The sequence below is a fragment of the Rhinoderma darwinii genome, chromosome 3 (genome assembly GCF_050947455.1).
Source record: "Rhinoderma darwinii isolate aRhiDar2 chromosome 3, aRhiDar2.hap1, whole genome shotgun sequence".
In the NCBI taxonomy this organism is placed as follows: Eukaryota; Metazoa; Chordata; class Amphibia; order Anura; family Rhinodermatidae; genus Rhinoderma; species Rhinoderma darwinii.
Genome location: NC_134689.1, coordinates 247,868,997 through 247,894,865, shown reverse-complemented (window position 1 = coordinate 247,894,865; position 25,869 = coordinate 247,868,997). Strand labels below are relative to the sequence as shown.

At 40.5% G+C, this 25,869-nt stretch overlaps 1 protein-coding gene across 1 annotated transcript in view; it reads left to right on the top strand.

The window, feature by feature from the left end:
- Nucleotides 1-25,869, top strand: part of IREB2 (iron responsive element binding protein 2) — a 95,970-nt gene that overhangs the window by 21,883 nt on the left and 48,218 nt on the right. The window contains exons 5-8 of the mRNA XM_075857654.1: nucleotides 9,150-9,287; nucleotides 12,226-12,438; nucleotides 12,558-12,627; nucleotides 14,718-14,901. Coding sequence (XP_075713769.1) covers nucleotides 9,150-9,287; nucleotides 12,226-12,438; nucleotides 12,558-12,627; nucleotides 14,718-14,901 — 605 coding nt within the window. The remainder of the gene's footprint in view (nucleotides 1-9,149; nucleotides 9,288-12,225; nucleotides 12,439-12,557; nucleotides 12,628-14,717; nucleotides 14,902-25,869) is intronic.

Below are 25,869 nucleotides of genomic sequence, written 5' to 3'. Positions count from 1 at the left end.
TGATCCATTGTTTTTAAACTTCTATCACCACCTTAGTATTTTGTAGCAACATATAAAAAAAAAATAGATTACGTTTTATCTAGGTCAAACCTAGCATTTACAGTGCCTTGCGAAAGGATTCCGCCCCATCCCCTTTGTGTTTTTCCTGTTTTGTTGCATTACATCTTTGAATTCAAATGGATTTTTGGAGGTGTGTAACATTTGATTCACACAACATGCCAACACTTCAACCACTTTCTAACCAGAAGTTTTACCCCCCCCCCCCCCTTCCTGACCAGTCCCATTTTTAAGTTTTAACCATGTGCAAATTTAAAAGCAAATTGTTGTACTATTACTCTTCCAACCCACATATCTGGTCTTTTTTTCTCCGAATATATTGGGCTTCCATATTGTATGAAAAAAATTATTATTATTTTTTAAATATGGATATGTAATTTTAGGTGATGACATCTGGCGCACGCCACTGGGAAAACACACATGAATATGTATTTGCCAACTTCTACGGTCTTCAGCAATACCAAATCCTTGTGTGCAATTCTTACACAATGAACGCAAGGCGAAGCTTACAATGAATGGTGCGCAAACTGGCTGTTGGAGAGCAATTTTCCAAAGCAGGTTTGCGGACGCCATACGACCAATACAGATGTTGTGAAATGCCATAACGCTGTTAAAGGAGTTGTCCTTCAGGATAGGCCAACAATATCTGATCGGTTGGGGTCCGACTCCTGGCAACCCCGCCGAATAACTGTTTTGAAGGGGCTGCAGCGCTCGTATGAGTGCTGCTTCCCCTTTGTTACCTTTACTGTTCATACGGTGAGTCACTGACACTTGTAGCGATGTTTCCCAGTATTATAGCCTTCTCCCATTGAAGTGAGCAGACTGTAATACTGTGAACCGATGCTAAGTGTTTCGGCTATTCACAGTGTGAGCAGTAATGGAATTGAAGGGGAAGCCGCATTCAAGCGCTTCGGCTCATTCAAAACTGCTTATCGGTGGGTGTGCCTGGAGTCGCACATCTACCGATCAGATGTTGTTGGCTTATGCTGAGGAGAGGCCCTCAATTTTCGGGGACTGGAAAACCACTTTAAACACACTCACTGAAACTTTTAGGCTGTGTTTACACGTAGGAATTGTAGGCAAAAAATCTACCTCAAAAATTCCTTCAGGAATTTTGAGGCAGATTTTGACCTGGCTGCACTTTCTTGCAGCGTTTTTCGCCCGTGGCCAACGAGGGCCACGGGCAAAGAACGCCACGAGAAACGCTTTCTCTGCCTCCCATTGATTTCAATAGGGGAGCTGACGCGCAACCGTGGCAAGAGAGAACATGCCGCTATTTTCCCCCACAATCGGTTAAAAGCCGCTGTGGGAATAAAGAAAAAAAACTCCTCTGCCTCCCATTGAAATCAACGGAAGGCGGTTTTGGTTGTTTTTTGGCACTGATTCAGATGTGGTTTCTGAGTCAGTCAGCACCAAAAAGCTCTGAACTGGCCCTTATGGAAAGTAGACTCTTTCCCCCCCCCCCCCCCAGGTATTTAATTTAACGAAATATCAAATATTTGAATATCTGCAGTGTAAAATATTTGCAGCATGTAGATGAGATTTGTAAAATCTCATCTACTTGCTTTGTACTGTAGTCCACAGCAGACTTTGTGCGAAAATCCTCAGCGAATCCACCACATGTAATGTCACCCTCTGGCTGGGGCTATGTGGTGACTTTTTAACCACGACACGGGTCATACAGCCAAAGATTGCTATGTCCCACAGCCAACACCGCACGTAAGGAAAGTCAATGTGGTCGCGTTGCGGCCTGCAAGTAAATGCGACGTGATAGTTTTAGGTTTCCTGCAAATGTCATGTTGCGGAAACTTGCAATGTAGGCTACGGGACATAGCGCAGGACGACCTGTGTCGTGGCCAAAGTTGCCGTGTAGCAGATAGATAAATATATATATAAATTCAAAAAAATATCTTAACTGAAAAAAAAAGTTGTTTTTTTACATTATTCTTCTCCCTCTCTGGCAGCCTGCCAAATAGGTAGAAGATACAACAAATGGCAAACTTTGTTACTAACTGTTTTCTGTAATCGCTGTGACACTGTCACAGCGATCACATGACCAGAGACATGGACATGATCCGAGACCACACTGAGCGGTCTCCGAGTGAAGCTCCTTACAGTCAGCGTGCACGAGCCGCTGGGAGAAGTAATGTGATCGTTGTGACAGCTTGTCACAACAATCACCTGACCAGAGCCCACACTGAGTGGTCTCCGGGTGAAAGCTCCGTAATACAGCTAGACAACTGTAACATGAAGCCCATTTTTGCCCGTTGTTAGCAAAATTGCTCCAACTCCTTGAAGTTAGATGAGTTGCTTCGATGTACAGCAGTCTACAAGTCATGCCACAGATTCTCTATTGGATCGAGGTCTGAGCTTTGACTCGGCCGTTCCAAGACATTATAAATGTTTCCCCTTAATACACTTAATACAGAGCTGTATGTTTAAGGCCATTGTCCTGCTGGAAGATGAACCTCTATCCCAGGCTCAAATATCTGGCAGACTGAAACGAGTTTTCCTCAAGAATTGCCCTGTATTTACTTCCATCTATCGTTCTCTCAATCCTGACCAGTTTTCCAGTCCCTGTCAATGAAACACATTCCCACAGCATGATACTGCCACCACCATGCTACACAGTGGGAATGGTGTTCTTGGGGTGATGGAAAGTGTTGGGTTTGAACCAGAAACAGCATTTCCCATGATGGTCAAAATGCTCAATTTTAGTCTCGTCTTACCAGAGAACCTTCTTTCAATGTTTGTTATAATGGATTTAACCCCTTCAGGACGGAGCCTGTTTTGGCCTTGAGGACGAAGCCGATTTTTTTTTTTTCTCCAAATCTGACGTTACCTTATGTAGTAATAACTTAGGAATGCTTTTACCTATCCAAGTGATTCTGAGATTTTCTCGTGACATATTTGTACTTTGTTAGTAAAACAATTTGGAGGATAAATTCAATATTCGTGTGAAAAACACCAAAATTGAGAATTTGCAAAAATTTGTATTTTTCTAAAATTAAATGTATCTGCTTGTAAGACAGGCAGTAATATCACACAAAATAGTTACTAGTTAACATTTCCCATATGTCTACATTGTTTGCATCGTTTTTTGAACATTTTTACAGGACAAGGCTTAGAACTTTAGCAGCAATTTCTCATATTTTCAAGAACCTCTTAAAAGCCCATTTTTTTTCAGGGACCAGTTCAGTTCTGAAGTGGCTTTGAGGGCCTTTTATATTAAAGTCCCCATAAATCACTCCATTTTGAAAACTGCAACCATCAAAGTATCCAAAACAGCATTCAGAAAGTGTTTTAACCCCATAGGCGTTTCTCAGGAATTAAAGCAAAGTAGAGTTGAAATTTTGCCAAAAATAATTTGTAATACTGTTCACTAGAAATGCAACTCCATATATATATTTATTGCCCAGATTGTGCCGTTTTTTTAGAAATATCCCACATGCGGCCCTAGTGTGTTAATATACCGAAACACCGGCCTCGGAAGCAAAGGAGCACCTAGTGGATTTTGAGGCCTCCTTTATTTTAAAATATATTTTAGTCATCATGTCAGGTTTGAAGAGGTCTTGTGGTGCCAAAAGAGTAAAAAAAAAAGTGACCCCATTTTGGAAACCACCCCTCAATGAATTTATCTAGTGGTATAGTTAGCTTTTTGACCCCACGTTTTTTTTTTGCTAAATGTATTTGAATTAGTCTGTGAAGATAAAAATCTACTTTTTTTTTTTTTTTCTAAAATAAAGACATTTTTTATTTTTTTACAAGGAATAAAGGAGAAATAACACCCCAACATTTGTAAAGCAATTTCTCCTGATTTTTGCCACATATGAGGTATCGCTGTAATCAGGAGAAATTGCTTTACAAATGTTGGGGTGTTTTTTCTCCTTTATGCCTTGTAAAAAAATAAACATTTCTAAGTTTCTGAAAAAAAAGTAGATTTTAATCTTCACAGACTAATTCAAATACATTTAGCAAAAAATCTGTGGGGTCAAAATGCTAACTATACCCATAGATGAATTCTGTGAGGGGTGTAGTTTCCAAAATAGGGTCACTTGGGGGGGGGGGGGGGGGTTTCCACGGTCTTGGTCCCTCCAGTTCATTGTAAATGCGACATGGCACTGAAAACGAATCCAGCAAAATCAGCGCTCTAAAATCCAAATGACGCTCCTTCTCTTCTGATCCCTGTTTGGACCCACAGCGGGGCTCATAAGGGAAGGAGCATTATTTGGCTTTTGGAGCTCAAATTTAGCTGAAATGGTTTTCGGGTACCATGTCATATTTGCAAAGCCCCATAGGTACCAAAACAGCGGAAACCCCCCGAAAGTGACCCCATTTGTGAAACTACACCACTTAAGGAATCTATCTAGGGGTATAGTGAGCATTTTGACCCCCACAGGTCTTTTGCTGAATTTATTATAAATAGGCTGTGAAAATGAATATCAATATTATTTCCACTAAAATGTTGAATTTTTTTTAATTTTCAAAGAATAAAGGAGGAAACATTTGTATATTCAATTTCTCCCGAGTACGGCAATAGCCCACATGTGGTCATAAGTGGTTTTTTTATTAGAAATTAGTTAACCCTTTCTGGACTGATCCACTTTCTTGTTTTTCACTCCCCGCTTTCCAAGAGCCATAACGTTTTTATTTTTCAGTCAATAGACGTGTGAGGGCTTATTTCTTGCGGGACCTACTATAGGTTTTATTGGTACCACTTTTTACTACGTACAACTTTTTGAGCACTTTTTATTACAATTTTTTTTTTTGTAAATTTTTTTTTAGAGCGAAGGTTACCAAAAAACAGCGATTCGGGCGTTTTAAATTCTTGTTTTCGGCGTTCACCCTGCGACTTAAATAATGGGATATTGTAATAGTTCTGACTTTTACGGGCGCAGCTATACCAATTTTGTGTTTGTTTTTTTTTTACATTGCTTTAGCGGAAAAATGGGAAAAGGGTTTTCTTTTGGACTTTAAATTATTTATATATTTTTTTTTCACTAATCACTTTAATTATTTTTTTTTTTACACATTTTATCAGTCCCCCCTAGGGGACTTGAACCAGCGATCATTAGCTCGCTGGTACAATACACCGCAATACTAATTTTTATTACAGTATATTGTCATTTTTACAGGCTCCTGTAACAGTGCGATCGCTGTTTCTGTCCGTTAGTCACAGGTGTCAACTGTAATACACCGCTGACACCCGAAACATATGGCACGGGCTCAGCGCGTGAGCCCGCTCCATACGTTCTCCCCCGCACACCACGACATGCTGTTAAGGCACGGTGCACGAAGGGGTTAATGCGCAACGGGTGGTGCGGAGTGAAAATTTAAATTTTCCACTCATGCCATTTTAGGTCAAAATATATTGTGCCACTGTAGAGAAATACTTCATAAAATATTAATCTGGTTCTCCCGGGTATGACGATGTCAGATGTGTGGATGTAAACTGCTGTTTGGGCACACTGTAGGGCTCATAAGAGAGGGAGGTGCATTTGGCTTTTGGAGCGCAGACTTTGCTTTGGTAGTTCTGTTTGGGGTTTTACTTGTATTTCAGTTTATAATGTGGGGGCATAATCTGTGCGGAGTACATCAGGGCATAATAATGGGATAAATAAATAATTCATAGATATGTGGCCTATGTCGCACTGATAAATGGTGCCGGATGTTATCCGCTTTTGGACACTCTGCACATTTTGCATCGCCATATTCTGAGGGCCAGAATTTATTTTTTGTATTCACCGGAGCTGTGTGAGGACTTATTTGTTGCGGGACAATCTCTAGTTTTCATTGGTACCATTTTGGGGTACATGCGATTTTATTGATCACTTTTTATTACATTTTTGGGCAAGCAAGGTGACCAAAAACCATAAATTCTGACAATGTTTTTCTATTCTTTTTTTTTTTTTAACGGCGTTCACCCTGGCCTATAAATGACAATTTTATTTTATGCTGCAGGTTGATACAATTACGGCAATACCATATGTATATAGTTTTTTTTTACGTTTTGCAGCGTTTGCACAATAAAATAACTTTTTTTTTATTTTTTTATAAAAAAAATAATTTTTTGTGTCCCCATATTCTGAGAGCCATAACTTGTTATGCCAGGACTTTATTTTATTTTTTTTCATTTTTTGCGGGACGGATTGTAGTTTTTATTGGTACTATTTTGGGGTACATGCGACTTTTTGATCACTTTTTATTTGACTCTGGCATTGTTTTGACTTATTTTTTACAGTTTCATAGTTTGGGTTGTTACAAACGCGGTGATACCAAATATATGTACTACTTTCTTTTTTTTTTTTTTTTCTTTTTTTACTTGTCCCACTAGGAGACATTTATACTTGCAGCTCTGATCGCTGCTAGAACACATTACACTACTTAGTGTAATGTGTTCTAACTGTCGTTGTGATGTGACAGTCACTGCGACCGGAGGCTGGTCCTAATAGACTTTTGTACATGGCAGCCCGGAAGCCATTGTCTGGCGTCCGGTTGCCATTGGTACCATCGCCAGCCCTGTTATTTCACGTGGGGGCTGCCGATCTGCGCTAAACACCTTAAATACAGAGATTAACACCGCATCTAAGGGGTTAACTGCCGAAATCAGCGCCAATGGGCCTCTGATCGGCAACAGGGAATGCAGGGCAGACACCTGCACAGTTAACCGCCGCTGCGATGTAGCGCCTCGCGGTGGTTAACTGTCAAAGTACAGACGTAACTGCACGTCAAGGTGCGCAATGTTACTGCTCACCTTGACGTGCAGTTATGTCCAGGTGCGGGGAGGGGTTAATGGTGCTCCGTGGGACGTTCAACGTTTGGGATTATTATTTTTTTTTTTATTATATAACCCAACTTTGATGTATGTTTCTCCAACTTTGTGTCTGACCTATTTGGAGAGCTCCTTGGCCTTCATGTTGCTTGCTTAGTGGTGTCCTAGACTCGGGGACCTATCAGAACTGGTGTATTTTTATACTGACATCCTGTGACACTTTGCACACAGGGGACCTTATTCAACCAATTATGTGACTTCTGAAGTTATTGCTTTGACCAGACCTTATTTAGGGGTTTCGTATCATAGGGGTTTAAAGAGGCTCTGTCACCACATTATAAGTGCCCTATCTCCTACATAAGGAGTAGATGTAGATGACAGCAATGCTTTTTTATTTAGAAAAACGATCATTTTTACCCCTTTTATGAGCAATTTTTAGCTTTATGCTAATTCGTTTCTTAATGCCCAAGTGGGCGTGTTTTTACTTTGGTCATCGGCATACACTCCTCTGTACAGCGCCCACTTGGTCTAAAGTAAAAACGCCCAGTTGGGCATTAAGGAAGTAATTAGCATAAAGCTAAAAATAGATTGTTTTTCTAAATAAAAAGCACTGCTGTCACCTACATTATAGCGCCGATCTCCTTATGTAGGAGATAGTACACTTATAATGTGGTGACAGAGCCTTTTTAATACATACAGTATGCACTCTTTTCTGGTGTTTTTTTTTTAAACCAGGCATTTTTTTTGTCCTTCCACTGTAAAAATGTTTACTATTTTGTCAGGTCTAGGGATGCATGATGCATCGAAACTTCGATACTCTGCATCCCCAAATGGTTCGATACAGTTATTTCATGTATTTCGATACTTAGCTGTGCGGCCGCACAGCTCAGTATTGTAACACGTGAATGTATGAGAGCGGGGCTGCGGCCGTCTGGTACAGCCATTGCCGCGCTCCTGAGTCCTGATAACAAGTGCGCGCTGTCAGGATGATGTGATGTGGCCGGCGCTGTAAACCGAACATGGCGGCCGCACTGCAAAACACCCCCATGTTCTGTCTTCAGTGCCTGAACCCGCCGCTCATTAGTGCAGCGCCGGCCGCATCACCTCATGCTGACCGCGCGCTCACTTCCTGTCAGGAGTGGGGCAATGACTGTATTACACAGCCGCAGCCCCGCTCTATAATGGCGGAGATCAGGGAAACCTCTCATCTCTGCCGTTATTCCCACGAAAGCTGCGATCAAAGCTGACCTCATTTTCTCCTGAATGCTGTGAAGGGGGATGCCCCTTGGATCGCATGACAGGAATTCCTGTGACGCGATTAAGGGACATACCATATATGGGCAGACAGCCCAGGGTCCATTGAAGGACCCCAGGGCTGTCCTACCATATTTACTGTTAGGGCATACTGAGGTATGTCCTAACAACTGCCTGTGTACTATCCGTACACAGGCTAATGTACTGGCATATAGATATATACCGGTACATTAAAGTTTAAAAAATAAAGTAAAAACAAAGGAATGTTAAATTAAAAAAAATACACATACACCTTTTTTACAATAAACATTAAAATAAGTCTCAATACATAAAATATACACATATTCAGTATTGGCGCGGCCGTAATAACCTGCACAACAATTTTTATTTTTTCGTCATTTATGATGTGTGCGCTGTAAAAAAATAAACACTGCTTGCTATCACTTATTAATGTGAGGTGTGAAGAATTTAACCTCCATGTGCCTCACATTAATAATAATTAACCCCATCATGTACCTTACACATTAACCCATTATGACTGAGACACATGATGGGGTTAATTACTATTAATGTGAGGCACGTGGAGGTTAAATTCATCATCACACCAGGCGCCTCACATCGGAAAATGGAAGAACTTTTTTATTTTTTATTACTGTTGGCAAAGTATCGAAATCGCAATACTAAACTAAGTATCGGTATCAAAGTCCAAATTCTGGTATCGTGACATCCCTAGTCAGGTCCATTATATAAAATCCATTTTAATTACAGGTTGTAATGCAACTAAACTTGAAAAGCACCAAGGGGCTGAACACTTTTGCAAGGCACTGTACATCTCAAATATTGTTCAGATAATGACCGTTGTATATAACACACCAATTCATGACCCAGACATTAAAGGGGTTGACACGATTAACTCCTTGGGAACCCTTGTAGTAATTTGGGTTGTTCATCTTAATCCTTCAGTGTTTTGTCTGTAAAAACAGTTTATGAAATATGCTATATATATATATATATATATATATATATATATATATATATATATATATTTTTTTTTTTCTTATTGTAGTGGCATTCCTGCAATGGTTGACTTTGCTGCAATGAGAGATGCCGTGAAGAAACTTGACCGAGATCCAAAACTGGTGAATCCAGCCTGTCCAACAGACCTCGTTGCTGATCATTCTTTGCAGCTGGATTTTACTAAATGGTATTTTATTTTCAGTGTGGATAAATGAGCTTTGCATGCACTCCATGTAGGTACGAAGACATCTCTGCGTAATTAGATGTCATACTTTTGTCACTATGGATTGTGCATCACCTCAGTAGCCAGCGTCAGTCACTTGATGTAGCCGTGACAACCGGAATTTAGAAGGGAAGTATACCGGGAACCAGTTTTGCCTGTAGGAAACCCTTTATCCATCAAAAATGTTCTACTATATTTGAAGTGTTTTTCCAACCAAAATATATCTGAAAATCATAAGTGAGAATAGCACCAAAGTGTGGGAATTATGTATGTTTTAATTACAGAGACGTTGAAATGTTTTTCCTTTTGTTGTAAGTGTCTGCCGCCTAATGGTAGGGTCTATACCTATGGCATGTTTACTCCAATGAAGCAAACTAGGAAAAAATTCTGCGATGAGTTCACAAAATCCAACTTATAAGTGCTTCCCAACGTCTTGCTTAAAATTAGCATTTTGCTATTATTTGCACTACATAACTTGTCCTGTTGGGAAATGACAATTACAGCCCCACCTAGTACAAAGAATTCCGCAAAATTCTTAGTGGTGGTCCACTTTTTACATTTTCTTTTAAATTTATAGAATAGGAAATCATAAGAAGGATAGCAGAATAAAGAAACAAGTGTATTAGAAATCTGTAGATCTGTGCAGTTGCCTATGTCTAAAAAAAAATAAATGGCATAGTCCACAGAAGAGTCTATAGTCCATGGATGTGTCCTCTAAGGCCCCAACACATCATGTAACCCTGTTAACTGAATGCTAGGGGTCACATGATGTGTGTGTGTTGTGGTCACATGACTGACTCCATGTTTAGTCATATTCAGTTATCCTGTGGATTCATTGCACAGGACTAATCTGTGGGCTATACCATTCCACTGTGACAGGGGCCTCATGCACTATAAGAAAGTTATGTGAGCAGAATTTCTAATACATGTATAGGAGAAAACTGATTTCTTATTCTACAGAGAAGTATAAAAATAAATAACTGGACAATCCCTTTAACCCCTTAATACTGAAGGTATTTTAAACCTTAATTACCGAGCAATTTTGTAATTTTTTTTTTTTCCATAGTCTCATTCAAAGATCTATAACTTGATTTTTGTGTCGACGCAGCTGTATAAGGACAGTTATATTTTATAATCGCACCATTTTGGGGTAGATATAATTTATTGATTAACTTTTTTTAGTGGGGTACTGGAAAAAAACCCAGATATTTCGCCATTTTTTTTGCGTCTTAATTTTACACCATTTACCCTGTGGTGTAAATAACATAAGTTTATTCAGCGAGTTGTTACGATTGCGGCGATAACAAATTTATATGGATTTTTTTTTTTATCTTTTCCTACTTTTACACAGTAAAAAACAATTTTTTTTCAAAATTATTTGGTTTTGTGTCGCCATATTTTAAGAGCCATAACTTTTATTTTTTGACCGATGCAACTGTACGTGGCTTTTTTTTTTTGTGCGACGACTTGTAGTTTTTATTGGTACCATTTTGAAGTAGATGCGATGGTTTGATCACTTTTTTATCAAATTCATTTGAATGCAGGATGAACAGAGAGCAGCAATTCTGGCATAGTTTTTTATTATATTTTTTATGACGTTTACTGTGCGGGTTAAATAATGTAATCGTTTTATAGTTGGGTTCGTTACGGACGCGGCGATACCAAATATGAGTAACTTAACTTTTTTCCATAAAGTATTTTGTAAGGGGTAAAAGTGGGGGTTTTTATTTATTTATTTTTTACTTGAGACATTTTATTTATTTCACAATTTATTTAACTTCTTTTTTTTTTTTTTTTTAAATTTACTTTTAGTCCCACTGGGGGACTTTACTGTGCAAACTTTTGATCGCTATTATAATACACTGCAATACTTCTATATTGCAGTGTATTATTGCCGGTCCGTGTAAAAGTGACAGGCACCTGTTAGGTCATGCCTCTGGCATAGCCGAACAGGCAATCACTAAAGGCAGACCTGGGGGCCTTTGTTAGGCTCCCAGGCTGCCATAGAAACCATCTGCACCCCGTGATGCACGCGGGGATGCCAGTGGGATGAGAGGGGGAGCCCCCTACCCCTAAAATCACTCAGATGCGGCGCTCGCTAATGAGCACCGTATCTGAGGGGTTAAACATGATCGGATTTCACTGCTAGTGGTCTCCGATCGTTGCCCTGAAGCCCGAGGCTGTTACTAACAGCCCGGGCTTCAGAAGCACCCCGCACAATGCGGGGAAAGTTCTTCTGAAGTGCCGACGTGAAAAGGCAGCGCTTCAAAAGAACTACCCTGAACAGCCAACGTAAAAACACTATACGCCGGTCGTTAAGGGGTTAAAGACCGAGGCAAAAATAATTGTATTCTTTTTAAAGTTTGTTTTCACTCTTCCGGGGGAGAAATATATCTAGTACCACCAACTGGAGGTCCCTGTAAGTTTGTCTGACCCGTAAAAGAGCCTTTTAACAGGACTAGGGATTTTAACCAATCCAGAGTCTACTCCAAAATGAAGAGAAACCCATCTGTAGGCAGCGGTTTCAGGGTTTTTGCTCCTCGTCCGTACAGTGCAGGGTGCTAGGTGAGAGGCCATTCACGTAGTTCTTGGCGGATGCTGGTTTTCATTTAAGAGGCACAGCTGGTGCTTCTTTGGAAGAAAAATGAAAGTTAGTTATTCTCCCTCCAGTAGGAGGCACTAGAGGTTGGTTGTTTTTTCTCTTGGACACTCACTAACCCGCATATTTATTCGTTTTTTCCTGTGGAGCATTGCCTGTAAGACTCCATACCATCTGTGTATCTTTATTGATAACCAGCAAACCTCGATGCAACATATAATGTATTATTTGTAAATCCGGTTTTATAAATTCTGTTAAGTATATGAAATGGAGTACTATCCACATGAATCTTTCTCACCGCAGTGCAGCGCAGACGTTTCCCACCGCAATCTCCATTGATTCACACAGACCAGCGTCCAAACTCTCAGCAGCTAAATCAGCAGGTACTAAATCCCAATGTAGAGGACAAAGTAGCTGCAAGGGAGCCTGCGATTTGGAAACCTCAAGCATGAACTCTCGTGAACAGATTGAGAACACCCCAATGTTATGTCCTTTCCATTTGCAACCTATTCCAGAGTAAGACCCCTCTATGTATTTATACTAAATGGCTTTTTTGTTTTTGTTTTTTTTCTATTAATTCATTGTCCTATATAGAGACCACATTTTCTTGCATTTTGTTCTTTCCCTATTTATAGACCAGAAGCTGCACTGAAAAGTCTTGAGATTGAATTTAACCGGAATAAAGAAAGGCTTCAGTTTTTTAAGGTAATTTTAAAAATAAAGGGCTGGTTACCTAGTCAAGGGGTTGCCAAGATTAGAAAAACATGGCTGTTTTTTTCCAAAAACAGCAGTGTGTGTGTGTGGCTCAGACCAATTTTCTCCAATGGAGCTGCAATGCAAGACAGCAGCAACGTTTTATGCACACAACCGTGAAAAAAAAAATTACCTTTAAAAAAAATGATCGTCAGTTTTTCATGGCCATTTTCCATCAGTGTCTCCAAATTTTCATCCATTTCAAGTCTGTCTGACCGTTTTTAATTGCCTGTTCTCTGTTTGCCATCTGTTTTTCATAGCCTTTAAAAAAAAAAATAATAATGGATAGATTTCATTTGTCAGGGTTTTTTTTTTGTCCCAACCCCCTGAAAACATCAACGCCCCTGTAGCTATTGCCACGCACGCGGTGCCCCTGTAGCTATTGCCACGCATGCGGCAATATATAATGATGATTTGGGCTTTGAGATGCTAGAATGCCCGACCTGTGTGTCGGCAACGCTCCGGCCGGGGATTCCACCGCATCTCAAAGCTCTTAATGTCACTGTCCATATATGGACAGTGACGTCAAGGGCTTTCACAAGACCGGAGTCCTGGGCAGAGAGCTTTGCTATGCTCTGGCCGGGGTCTCCTTAGTTGAAACTCTTGACATCACTGTCCATACATGGACCGTGACGTATAGGGCTTCCCCAAGCTCAGCGCTTAAAGTAGCTCTGTGCCCAGGGAGTCCACTTGTAAACGCCCGGATTAATTCTTAATGGCAGCCACAAGGATGTATTCCTGAAAACGGCTGTTAAAAACTGATCTATTGAGTCTTATGGGGACAGTTGGGTGTGTGTATACAGCCAGAAATAGGACGTCCCATTTTTAAATACAGCCATAAAACTACATCCTTCTGAAAATGGCCATGTGACGGCCGTCGCACTGCCATTTTTCCCTGTCATGTGAATGAATCCTAACCCTTTTAAGGTTGCTGTCCCTTAGCAGTAATATGGACACATTTTAGAGTCCATGTTACAGCTGCACTGCTCCGATCCCCCATGGTTCTTCTGAACCGGACTTAGATCATCATAGGATGATCATTGCGGACATAAAATGTCATCGTAAACCTAGAAATAAATATTTTAAATCTTGCTCACTATAATAGTATATCTGCAGTAATTTGGCAAGATTTAAAAAGCAGTGCTTGTGATAGTATACTTAGGGAAAGGGTATGTTCACACGAGGTCATTACGTCCGTAGTTGACGGACGTATTTCGGCCGCAAGTACCGGACCGAACACACTGCAGGGAGCCGGGCTCCTAGCATCATACTTATGTACGATGCTAGGAGTCCCTGCCTCGCTGCCGGACAACTGTCCCGTACTGTAATCATGTTTTCAGTACTGGACAGTTGTCCGGCAGCGAGGCAGGGACTCCTAGCGTCGTACATAACTATGATGCTAGGAGCCCGGCTCCTTGCACTGTGTTCGGTCCGGTACTTGCGGCCGAAATACGTCCGTCAATTACGGACTTAATAACCTCGTGTGAACATACCCTAAGACACACGTAGAAGCTAATGTGGTCAAACATAGAAACAGAATGCGGTTGTACTGTGGATTGCAGCAATTAAAACGTCTGCTTACAGAAAAACTGCACACGGCTTCGGGTCTTTGACCACAGTGTGGCTGCACTTGAGATACTACCTTTTGCTTTCACACTTACACATAAATGAACAAATAGTCTGATTAGCACATGAATACTTAATACCTGTATGTGTTATTATATCTGGCTGCAGTTATTATATTGGTCTATTGAGCCACCAAGAATACTGTACCCTCATGCATTCAAATTTTAGAGACTCGAGCAATAATTAGAATAAAAGTAGAATTACCGCACATATGATGTCGCAGCTATAGTGTGCGTGTAGATTAATACGAGGACTAAAGGGACTTCTGAGTGTTTGTTTATTTTGGTCAGGTGAAATGCTTCGAGCACAGAACTATCTTTTTTTTATTTGTTACTGGAGAGATCCTTTTGCTATGATGAAGTGCTTTTCATGGACTTTTTATTTAATGCAGCAATTAATCGCTTTATTTTTATTAGTGGTGTTCGAAGGCTTTCAAGAATGTCACTGTGATTCCTCCGGAAACTGGAACTGTGCATCAGGTGAATTTGGAGTATCTGTCCAGATTAGTTATGGAGGAAAAAGACTTCTTATATCCAGATAGTGTTCTTGGTACTGATTCTCACACTACTATGGTGAATGGCCTTGGAATCTTGGGCTTAGGTGAGTTAAATTTGATGACCATCTTGTTGAATGAATGATTGTACTGATACGGCCATATGTCTTATATGTCGGATACGTTTCTATTCAGTAGTCGCACATATAAAGAAATGTATTGAAGGAGAGCACATATGGGAAAATGTATTCACTATTAGGGTATGTGCACACGCCCTATTTACGGACGTAATTCAGGCATTTTACGCTCCGCCTTTTTTTTTTTTTTTACGCGCCGCTGTCAAAAGATTGCGCGTAAAAAGACGATTGCCTCAACGAAGTGCATGTCACTTCTTGGGACGTAATTGGAGCCATTTTTCATTGACTCCATTGAAAAACAGCTCCAATTACGTCCATAATGGATGCCGCGAAAAACGTGATTGCAATTACGCCTGAAATTCAGGAGCTGGTTTCGCCTGAAAACAGCTCCGTAATTTCAGACGTAATTGGCGTTGCCGTGTGAATATACCCTTAGGGAGATTGCAGAATTGCCCATGCAATGTAAATAATTTGCCCCAGCACTACGGAACTTATTACTGGCCCTATAAGTTAACTTCACATCCATAATTCATCCTGAAATATGGTATAGGGCTTGTTGTGCTCCTCTTCTGTCTGTTGATCACACAAGTAGTGATCTGGCTACTACATGATACAAACTTATATTTCTAAAACTTTGTGGGATTTCGTTTAATAATGGGACTTCAGCTTCTGGTTTGTGGCTTTTTAATCATCTTACATTTTGCTTTTTAATTTATTAAAGTGAAATGTTTAATTTGTAATCTTATTTCTGTGAAAGTTAGCATTTGCTGTATAGATAATAAACAATCATTTTCAAATTTATCTGGTTGTATTCACACTTCCTACTTTAGTTTTTTTCCATAGCAGCAGCTTAGTGTAACCAGTAATACAAAGCAGAGAACTGACATGCCAATGGGACGCTGTTAAAAAAAACAACAAAAAAACTGCTATTTCACTTCTTAACGTGAGGCACATAATATTATGAATTTTGAACCTTATGTGCCTCACATTAATAGTAATTAACCCCGTAATGTACCTCACACATTAACCCAATGTTGCCTATTATGACTCTGAGGTACATGATGGGGTTAATTGGGATTAATGTGAGGCACATGGAGGTTAAAAATTCATCACACCACGTGCCTTACAACAGAAAATGCCAAGAATAAAAAAAAAAAATCTTCCAAGGTATCAAGAGCTCGTTGATCGGCGCTCATTTGCTCCTTTCAAAAGTAACTAGTATGGGGACTGTTACTTCGATTGCTCGTCCCCATACATTATTATCATGTCTTCATCGCGTCTCCCTGTTTACACAGGGAGATGTGCTGCCAATAGCGTTAATAGTTTCAGTACTTAAAACTATACGATCAGCTGCTGAACGAGCGAGCGTTTGCTCGTTCATCGCCTAATGGTTGCCCTGTTTTGTGAACGCTCGTTTGCCCCATAATTGGCCAGTGTAAAGGGCCTTTCACACTGCATTCCACCATTAGAAGAGAATACCAACAGTAAAACGTGGTGGTAGTGTGATGGTCTGGAGCTTCAGGACCTGGATGACCTTATAATTGGTGAAACCTTAAATTCTGCTCTCCATGTCCGCCTGTCAGTTTGTGACCTAAAGCTTAAGCGCAGTTAGTTTATGCAGCAGGACAGTGATCCAAAGCACACAAGCAAGTCCACCTCTGAATGGCTCAAAAGCAACAAAATTAAGGTTTGAGTGGCCGAGTCAAAGTACGGACTTAAATCCCATTGAGATGCTGTGGCAAGACCTTAGAGGCTCTGTCACCAGATTATAAATGCCCTATCTCCTACATAATCTGATCGGCGCTGTAATGTAGATAACCGTGGTTTTTATTTTGAAAAACGATCATTTTTTACCAAGTTATGAACAATTTTAAATTTATGCTAATTAGTTTCTTAATGCCCAACTGGGCGTTTTTTAACTTTTGACCAAGTGGGCGTTGTAAAGAAGTATATGACGCTGACCAATCAGCGACCAATCCGTGTCATACACTTCTCTCCATTCATGTCCATTTGTACTCCTCACAGCGTGATCTCACATACACCCACAGTAACTTTACTGAAGTGTCTTGAGAGTGAATAGACATCACCTCCAGCCAGGATGTGATGTCTATTCATCATTCTCGACACTTCGGTAAAGTTTCTGTGGGACTTACAAACACAGCACAGCGTGATCTCGCGATTCCCGCCTGGTAAACGCCATAAAAAATACAGTGGAAAATTTGCTGTTCTCTGTGAATCCTGCCTTAAAAAAAATGTGATTAAAAAGTGATCAATAAGTCCCATCTACTCCAAAATGGTACCAATAAAAACTAAAGTCGTCCCTCAAAAAAAAAAAGCCCTCATACAACAGCATCGGCGGAACAATAAAAGTGATGGCTCTTCAAATATGGAGACACAAAAACAAATAAAGAAAAAAAAAGTGTTTTTACTGTGTAAAAGTAGTAAAACACACAAAATCTATATAAATGTGGTATCGTTGCAATCGTAACAACCCGCTGAATAAAGTTGTTATTTATACCACACGGTAAACGGCGTAGATTTAGGACGCAAAAAAGTGGCAATTTCTGGGGGGTTTTCTATCCCCCCCCCACAAAAAAAAAGTTGTTAATCAATAAATATGTACCCCAAAATTGTGCTATTAAAAAATACAACTTGTCCCGCAAAAAACAAGACCTTTTACAGCTATGTCGACTCAAAAGTAAAAACTCATAGCTCTTGGAATGTGACGATGGATACATTTTAAAAAATACCGTGGTCATGAAGGTTTAAAGAGGCTCTGTCACCAGATTATCAAATCCCTATCTCCTATTGCATGTGATCGGCGCTGCAATGCAGATAACAGTAACGTTTGTTTTTGGTTTTTTTTTAAACGGTCATTTTTGGCCAAGTTATGAGCAATTTTATATTTATGCAAATGAGCCTTTCTAATGGACAACTGGGCGTGTATTGTGTTTGTAACATCTGGGCGTGTTTACTTGTTTTACTAGCTGGGCGTTGTGAAGAGAAGTGTATGATGCTGACATATGATGCTGACATACACTTCTATTCACAACGCCCAGCTAGTAAAACAAGTAGACACGCCCAGATGTCCATTAGAAAGGCTCATTTGCATAAATATAAAATTGCTCTTAACTTGGCCAAAAATGATAGTTTAAAAAAAAAATAAAAAAAAAAAAAATGTTACTGTTATCTACATTGCAGCGCCGATCGCATGCAATAGGAGATAGGGATTTGATAATCTGGTGACAGAGCCTCTTTAAAATAGGCTGGTCATTAAAGGAAGGGTGTCGCAAAAAAATTTTTTATATCCATTTGCTTTTAGTGTTTTATTAAAAAAAAAATTATTTGTGTTTTGTGTTACTTTTTTTTTTTTTTTTCTAACTTGTTCTTCTCTATGGGGGCTGCCATTTTTTTTTTTTTTTTTTTCATTTCTGTATGTGTCGATTAACGACACATACAGAGATGGAATACGGCACATACAGTGAAAGAAATAAGTATTTGATCCCTTGCTGATTTTGTAAGTTTGCCCACTGTCAAAGACATGAACAGTCTAGAATTTTTAGGCTAGGTTAATTTTACCAGTGAGAGAGATTATATATATATATATATATATATATATATATATATATATATATATAAAAAAGAAAAAAAAACAGAAAATCACATTGTCAAAATTATATATATTTATTTGCATTGTGCACAGAGAAAGAAGTATTTGATCCCCTACCAACCATTAAGAGTTCAGCCTCCTCCAGACCAGTTACACGCTCCAAATCAACTTGGTGCCTGCATTAAAGACAGCTGTCTTAAATGGTCACCTGTATAAAAGACTCCTGTCCAGACTCAATTAACCCCTTCCCTCTTTAGCCACTTTTGACCTTCCTGACAGAGCCTCATTTTTCAAATCTGACAAGTTTCACTTTATGTGGTAATAACGTTGAAATGCTTTCACCTATCCGGGCGATTCTGAGATTGTTTTCTCTTGACACATTGGACTTTAAGATAGTGGTAAAATTTGGTCGATACATTCAGTATTTAATTGTGAAAAACACGAAAATATAGTGAAAAATTGCAAAAATTAGCATTTTTCTCAATTTAAATGTATCTGCTTGTAAGACAGGCAGTTATACCACACAAAATTGTTGCTAATTAACATCCCCCATATGTCTACTTTAGATTGGCATCGTTTTTTGAACATCCTTTTATTTTTCTATGACCTCACAAGGCTTAGAACTTTAGCAGCAATTTCTCACATTTTCAAGAAAATTTCAAAAGGCTATTTTTACAGGGGCCAGTTCAGTTGTGAAGTGGTTTTGAGGGCCTTATATATTAGAAACCCCCAAAAAGTCACCCCATTTTAAAAACTTCACCCCTCAAAGTATTCAAAACAGCATTTAGAAAATGTCTTAACCCTTTAAACATTTCACAGGAATTAAAGCAAAGTAGAGGTGAAATTTACAAATTTCATATTTTTTTTGCAGAAATAAATTTTTAATACAATTTTTTTTTATAACACAGAAGGTTTTACCAGAGAAATGCAACTCAATATTTGTTGCCCAGTTTATGCAGTTTTAGCAAATATCCCACATGTGGCCGTAGCGTGCTACTGGACTGAAGCACCGGCCTCAGAAGCAAAGGAGCACCTAGTGGATTTTGGGGCCTTATTTTTGTTAGAATATATTTTAGGCACCATGTCAGGTTTGAAGGGCTCTTGCGGTGCCAAAACAGTGAAAATCCCCCAAAAGTGACCCCATCTGGGAAACTAGACACCTCAAGGAAATTATCTAGGGGTGTAGTGAGCATTTTGACCGCACAGGTTTTTTACAGAAATTATTGGAAGTAGGCCGTGAAAATTAAAATCAACATTTCTTCAAAGAAAATGTAGGTTTAGCGATTTTTTTTCTCATTTCCACAAGGATTAAAGGAGAAAAAGCATCGCAAAATTTGTAAAGCAATTTCTCCCGAGTAAAACACTACCCCACATGTGGTAATAAATGGATATTTGGACACACGGCAGGGCTTAGAAGGGAAAGAGCGCCGTTTGGCTTTTGGAGCTCAAATTTAGCAGGAATGGTTTGAGAGGCGATGTCACATTTACAAAGCCCCTGAGGGGACAAAACAGTGGAAACCCCCCACAAGTGACCCCATTTTGGAGACTACACCCATTGAGGAAATTATCTAGGGGTATAGTGAGCGATTTGACCCCACAGTTTTTTTGCAGAAAATATTGGAAGTAGGCCCTGAAAATAATAATCTACATTTTTTCAAAAAAAATCTAGGTTTAGCTAATTTTTTCTCATTTCCAGAAGGACTGAAGGAAAAAAAGCACCACAAAATTTGTAAAGCAATTTCTCCCGAGTAAAACAATACCCCACATGTGGTAATAAACGGCTGTTTGGACACACGGCAGGGCTTAGAAGGGAAACGGCACTATTTGGCTTTTTGAGATCACATTTAGCAGGAATGGTTTGCGGAGGCCATGTCACATTTGCAAAGCCCCTGAGGGGACAAAACAATGAAAACGCCCAAAAAGGGACTCCCTTTAGGAAACTACACCTCTTGAGGAATTCATCTAGGGGCGTAGTGAGCATTTTGACCCCACAGACGTTTCATAGAATTTATTAGAATTAGGCAGTGAAAATAAAAACAGTCCTTTTTCTTCAATAAGACGTAGCTTTAGTGCAAATTTTTTCATTTTCTCAACAAATAAAGGAAAAAAAGAACCCAAAATTTGTAAAGCAATTTCTCCCGAGTACGGCAATACCCCATATGTGGTCATAAACTGCTGTTTGGGCAAACGGCAGGGCTCAGAAGGAAAGGACCGCCATTTGGAGTGCAGATGTTGCTGGTTTGGTTTCTGGGCGCCTGTGGGCCCAAAACAGTGGAAACCCCCCAGAAGTGACCCCATTTTGGAAACGACACCCCTCAATGCATTTACCAAGGGGTGTAGTAAGCATTTTAACCCTGCAGGTGTTTTGTAGAAATTAGTGTTCACTCGATGTTGCAGAGTGAAAATGGGATTTTCTTCCATAGATATGCCAATATGTGGTGCCCGGCTTGTGCCACCATAACAAGACATCCCTCTAATTATTATGCGGTGTTTCCCGGTTTTAGAAACACCCTACATGTGGCCCTAATCTTTTGCCTGGACATATGACAGGGCTCAGGAGTGAAGAGTACCATGCGGAGTGGAGGCCTAATTTGGCGATTTACAAAGTATTGGTTCACAACTGCAGAGGCTCAGATGTGAAATAATAAAAAGAGACCCCTGAGAAGTGACCCCATTATGGAAACTGCACCCCTCAAGGCATTTATTAAGAGGTGTAGTGAGGATTTTCACCCAACAGGTCTTTTCCATAAATGAATGCACTGCGGATGGTGCAAATTAAAAATTTATATTTTTCCCTAGATATGCCATTCAGTGGCAAATATGTCATGCCAAGCTTATGACACTGGAGACACACACCCCAAAAATTGTTAAAAGGGTTCTCGCGGGTATGACGATGCCATATATGTTGAAGGAAACTGCTGTTTGGGCACGCTGTAGGGTTCAGAGCCGAGGGAGCACCATTTGGCTTTTGGAGAGCGGATTTTGCTTGGTACTATATTTGTTTGAGTATTGCTGGTGTTTTATAATGTGGGGGTACATGTAAGCGGGGCGGAGTATATAAGGGGCATAGTCAGGTGGTATGAAAAAAATAAAATAATCCATAGATGTGTGTTACGCTGTGAAGCAATCCTTTCCGCACAGGCCAGTGTCGCACTGATAAATGGTGTCATTTCTTATCCCCCTTTTGGTCCACACTCCGCACCTTTGTAGTTTGGGGAATTTTGCTGGGAAGTGTTGTCCTGGTATAATATCACCTTTTATCCTATTTTTTGGGATGCCAGGTAAACAAAAAAATGCAATTCTGGCACAGCTTTTTTCGTTTTTTTTATACAGCGTTCACCATGCGTTATAAACTACATGTTAACTTTATTCTGTGGGTCAGTACGATTCTGGCGATACCTAATTTATAGCATTTTTTTATGTTTTACAACTTTTTTCACAATAAAATTACTTTTGTAAAAAGAATGTATTTTTATTCTGTCGCAAAGTTGTGAGAACCATAACGTTTTAATTTTTTTGTCGACGGAGGTGTATGAGGGCTTGTTTTTTGCGAGACGAGCTATAGTTTTTATAGGTACCATTTTTGGATACGTGCGACTTTTTGATCACTTTTTATTCTAATATTTGTAGGGTAAAGTGACTAAAAAACATAAACTCTGGTAACGTTTTTTACGTTTTTTTTTACGCTGTTCACCGCGTGCAATAAATAATACAATATTTTGATACCTCAGGTCGTTACGGTCGTGGCGATACCAAATACATATGGTTTATTATTATTTTTCAATAATAAAGGACTTGATAAGAGTAAAAGGGGGATTGTGTTTTATTTGATTACTTGAAACTTTTATTGTTTTCAAACTTTTATTTTTTGCACTTTTTTATACTTTTTTTTACACTTTTCTTCAAGTCCCACTAGGGGACTTGAAGGTCCAACGGTCAGATTTATTTTTTTCTAATACATTGCACTACCTATGTAGTGCAATGTATTAGATCTGTCAGTCATTCACTGACAGCAAGCCGATTAGGCTTCGCCTCCCGGCGGGGCCTAATAGGCTTCCGTAATGGCAGAGCAGGAGACCATTGTGTCTCCTGTTGCCATAACAGCAGTCGCCAGTCCCGATTGCCTGTCAGGGCTGGCGATCTGCTAGTAACCGCTACGATGCAGCAATCGCTTTCGATTGCTGCATCGAAGGGGTTAATGGCAGGGATCGGAGCTAGCTCCGGTTCCTGCCGTTACAGGTGGATGTCAGCTGTACAGTACAGCTGACATCCACCGCTGATGACGCCGGATCAGCTCCTGACCCGGCGCCATCTTGCCGGCAGCTACGGAAGCCGATCAGGCTCCGCCGCCGGGCGGATCTTGACCGGCTTCGGTGCTAGGCAGACCGGGAGGCCAGTATTAGGCCTCCGGTTGCCATTGCAGCCACCGGAACCCCGGCAATTTCATTGCTGGGGCTCCGATGAGCTGCAAACACCTTAAGTGCAGCGATCGCGTTTGAGCGCTGCACTTAAGGGGTTAATGGCGGGGATCGAAGCTAATTTCGGTCCCCGCCGTTACAGTCGGATGTCAGCTGTAAGATACAGCTGAGATCCGGTGATGATGGCACCGACTCAGCTTCTGAGCCGGTGCCAAACATTCGACGTACATGTACGGCATTTTGCGGGAAGTCAATGCTTTCCATGACGTACAAGGGGAAGGGGTTAATCAGTCTGACTCTAACCTCTTCAACATGGGCAAGACCAAAGAGCTTTCTAAGGATGTCAGGGACAAGATCTTAGACCTGCACAAGGCTGGAATGGGCTGCAAAACCATAAGTAAGGCCCCATGCACACGACCGCAAAAAACCTCCGTTTTTGCGGACCACAATTGCGGTCCGCAAAAACGGTGCCGTTCACTTTCATTGAACACTGACATCTTTCCGTAGCACTACGGAAGGGTGTCAGTGCTGTGGAAATGTTCCGGGAATTATGGAACATGTCCGTTCTTTCGCATTTTGCGGGCCGTGCTGCCATACTTTGTATGGGAGCATGGCCCGAAAATGCGGCTGTCAGTCAGTGGCCGGCCGTGACCGCAATCGCGGGCCGTGATTGCGGGCACGGTTGTGTGCATGGGGCCTAAGACGCTGGGTGAGAAGGAGACAACTGTTGGTGCAATAGTAAGAAAATGGAAGACATATAAAATGACGGTCAATCGACATCGATCTGGGACTCCATGCAAAATCTCACCTCGTGGGGTATCCTTGATCCTGAGGAAGGTGAGAGCTCAGCCGAAAACTACACGGGGGGAACTTGTTAATGATCTCAAGACAACTGGGACCACAGTCACCAAGAAAACCATTGGTAACACATTACACCGTAATGGATTAAAATCCTGCAGTGCCCGCAAGGTCCCCCTGCTCAAGAAGGCACATGTACAGGCCCGTCTGAAGTTTGCAAATGAACATCTGGATGATTCTGAGAGTGATTGGGAGAAGGTGCTGTGGTCAGATGAGACTAAAATTGAGCTCTTTGTCATTAACTCAACTCGCCGTGTTTGGAGGAAGAGAAATGCTGCCTATGACCCAAAGAACACCGTCCCCACTGTCAAGCATGGAGGTGGAAACATTATGTTTTGGGGGTGTTTCTCTGCTAAGGGCACAGGACTACTTCACTGCATCAATGGGAGAATGGATGGAGCCATGTACCGTCAAATCCTGAGAGACAACCTCCTTCCCTCCACCAGGACATTAAAAATGGCTCGTGGCTGGGTCTTCCAGCACGACAATGACCCGAAACATACAGCTAAGGCAACAAAGGAGTGGCCCAAAAAGAAGCACATTAAGGTTATGGAGTGGCCTAGCCAGTCTCCAGACCTTAATCCCATCGAAAACTTATGGAGGGAGCTGAAGATCCGAGTTGCCAAGCGACAGCCTCGAAATCTTAATGATTTACAAATGATCTGCAAAGAGGAGTGGGCCAAAATTCCATCTAACATGTGTGCAAACCTCATCAACTACAAAAAACGTCTGACTGCTGTGCTTGCCAACAAGGGTTTTGCCACTAAGTATTAAGTCTTGTTTGCCAAAGGGATCAAATACTTATTTCTCTGTGCACAATGCAAATAAATATATATAATTTTGACAATGTGATTTTTCTGTTTTTTGTTAAATATAATCTATCTCTCACTGGTAAAATTAACCTAGCCTAAAAATTCTAGACTGTTCATGTCTTTGACAGTGGGCAAACTTACAAAATCAGCAAGGGATCAAATACTTATTTCCTTCACTGTACATCCCCATAGAGAATGCGAACGGGAGCCGTTCCATTCACTATGCTGTACGCCGTCTGTGTGGGAGCGGCGCATGCGCCGCTCCCACACAGTCCACATGGAAGGTCTTCGGCCGAGCGACATCCGGCGCCATTTTCTTGTGGACCGGAAGCCGCGGCCGGACAGTAAGATGACTACTTCCGGACGTGTTCTGAAGCAAGCGGAGGGAGCGGACGGACCAGAGGGGGCGGCGGCAGGAGCATGTAAGTTATTTCTGTGTTTGTTCGTGTTTTAGTGTGTGATTACCACTGTATGTAAGCCTACTACACTGTGTGTTAGCTCAAAAAATGGCGACGCACAGTGTAGGAGGTTTGTACATTCAGTCCCCTCCTTTCTCATGACGCTAGCCAGGATAAAGGAGGGGGGATTGTTTGAGGACGCTAGAGCGAGTGTGTTTTCTCAAATTTTGCAGCATAAAGCAATGTGATTGCTTTACCACATGCCAATGCTGCAATTTTGGGAATTGCTCCCTCTAGTGACAGCACAGGGAAATGTTATAAATTAGAATCTAATTTATAATATTTCCTGACTCGTGAAAAAATTAGAACAATGTTTAATCATTTATATACTAATTGTTTAACAAAAAAGAAATTAATTTTCTAGCGAGACGTTCCCTTTAAAGGGTTAAGAAACTAATTAGCATAAATCTAGAATTGTTCATAACTTGCTAAAAAAATTATTGTTTTTTAAAATAAAAAACACTTCTCTACATTACAGTGCCTATTTAGATTAGGTAGGGGATAAGGCATTTATAAACTGGTGACAGAGCCTCTTTAACCCCTTACCGCCGCAGCCATTTTTCGTATTTTCAGTTTTGTTTTTTCCTCCCCACCTTTAAAAGGCATAACTTTTTTATTTTTCCATCAATATTGGCATATGAGGGCTTGTTTTTTGCGGGATGAGTTGTAGATTTTCACAGCACCATTTTTTGTACCATATAATGTAGAGGGAAACGAGAAAAAAAAATAGGAAAACCTGATTCCTCAACATTTTGGGTGGTTTTGTTTTTACGGCGTTCACC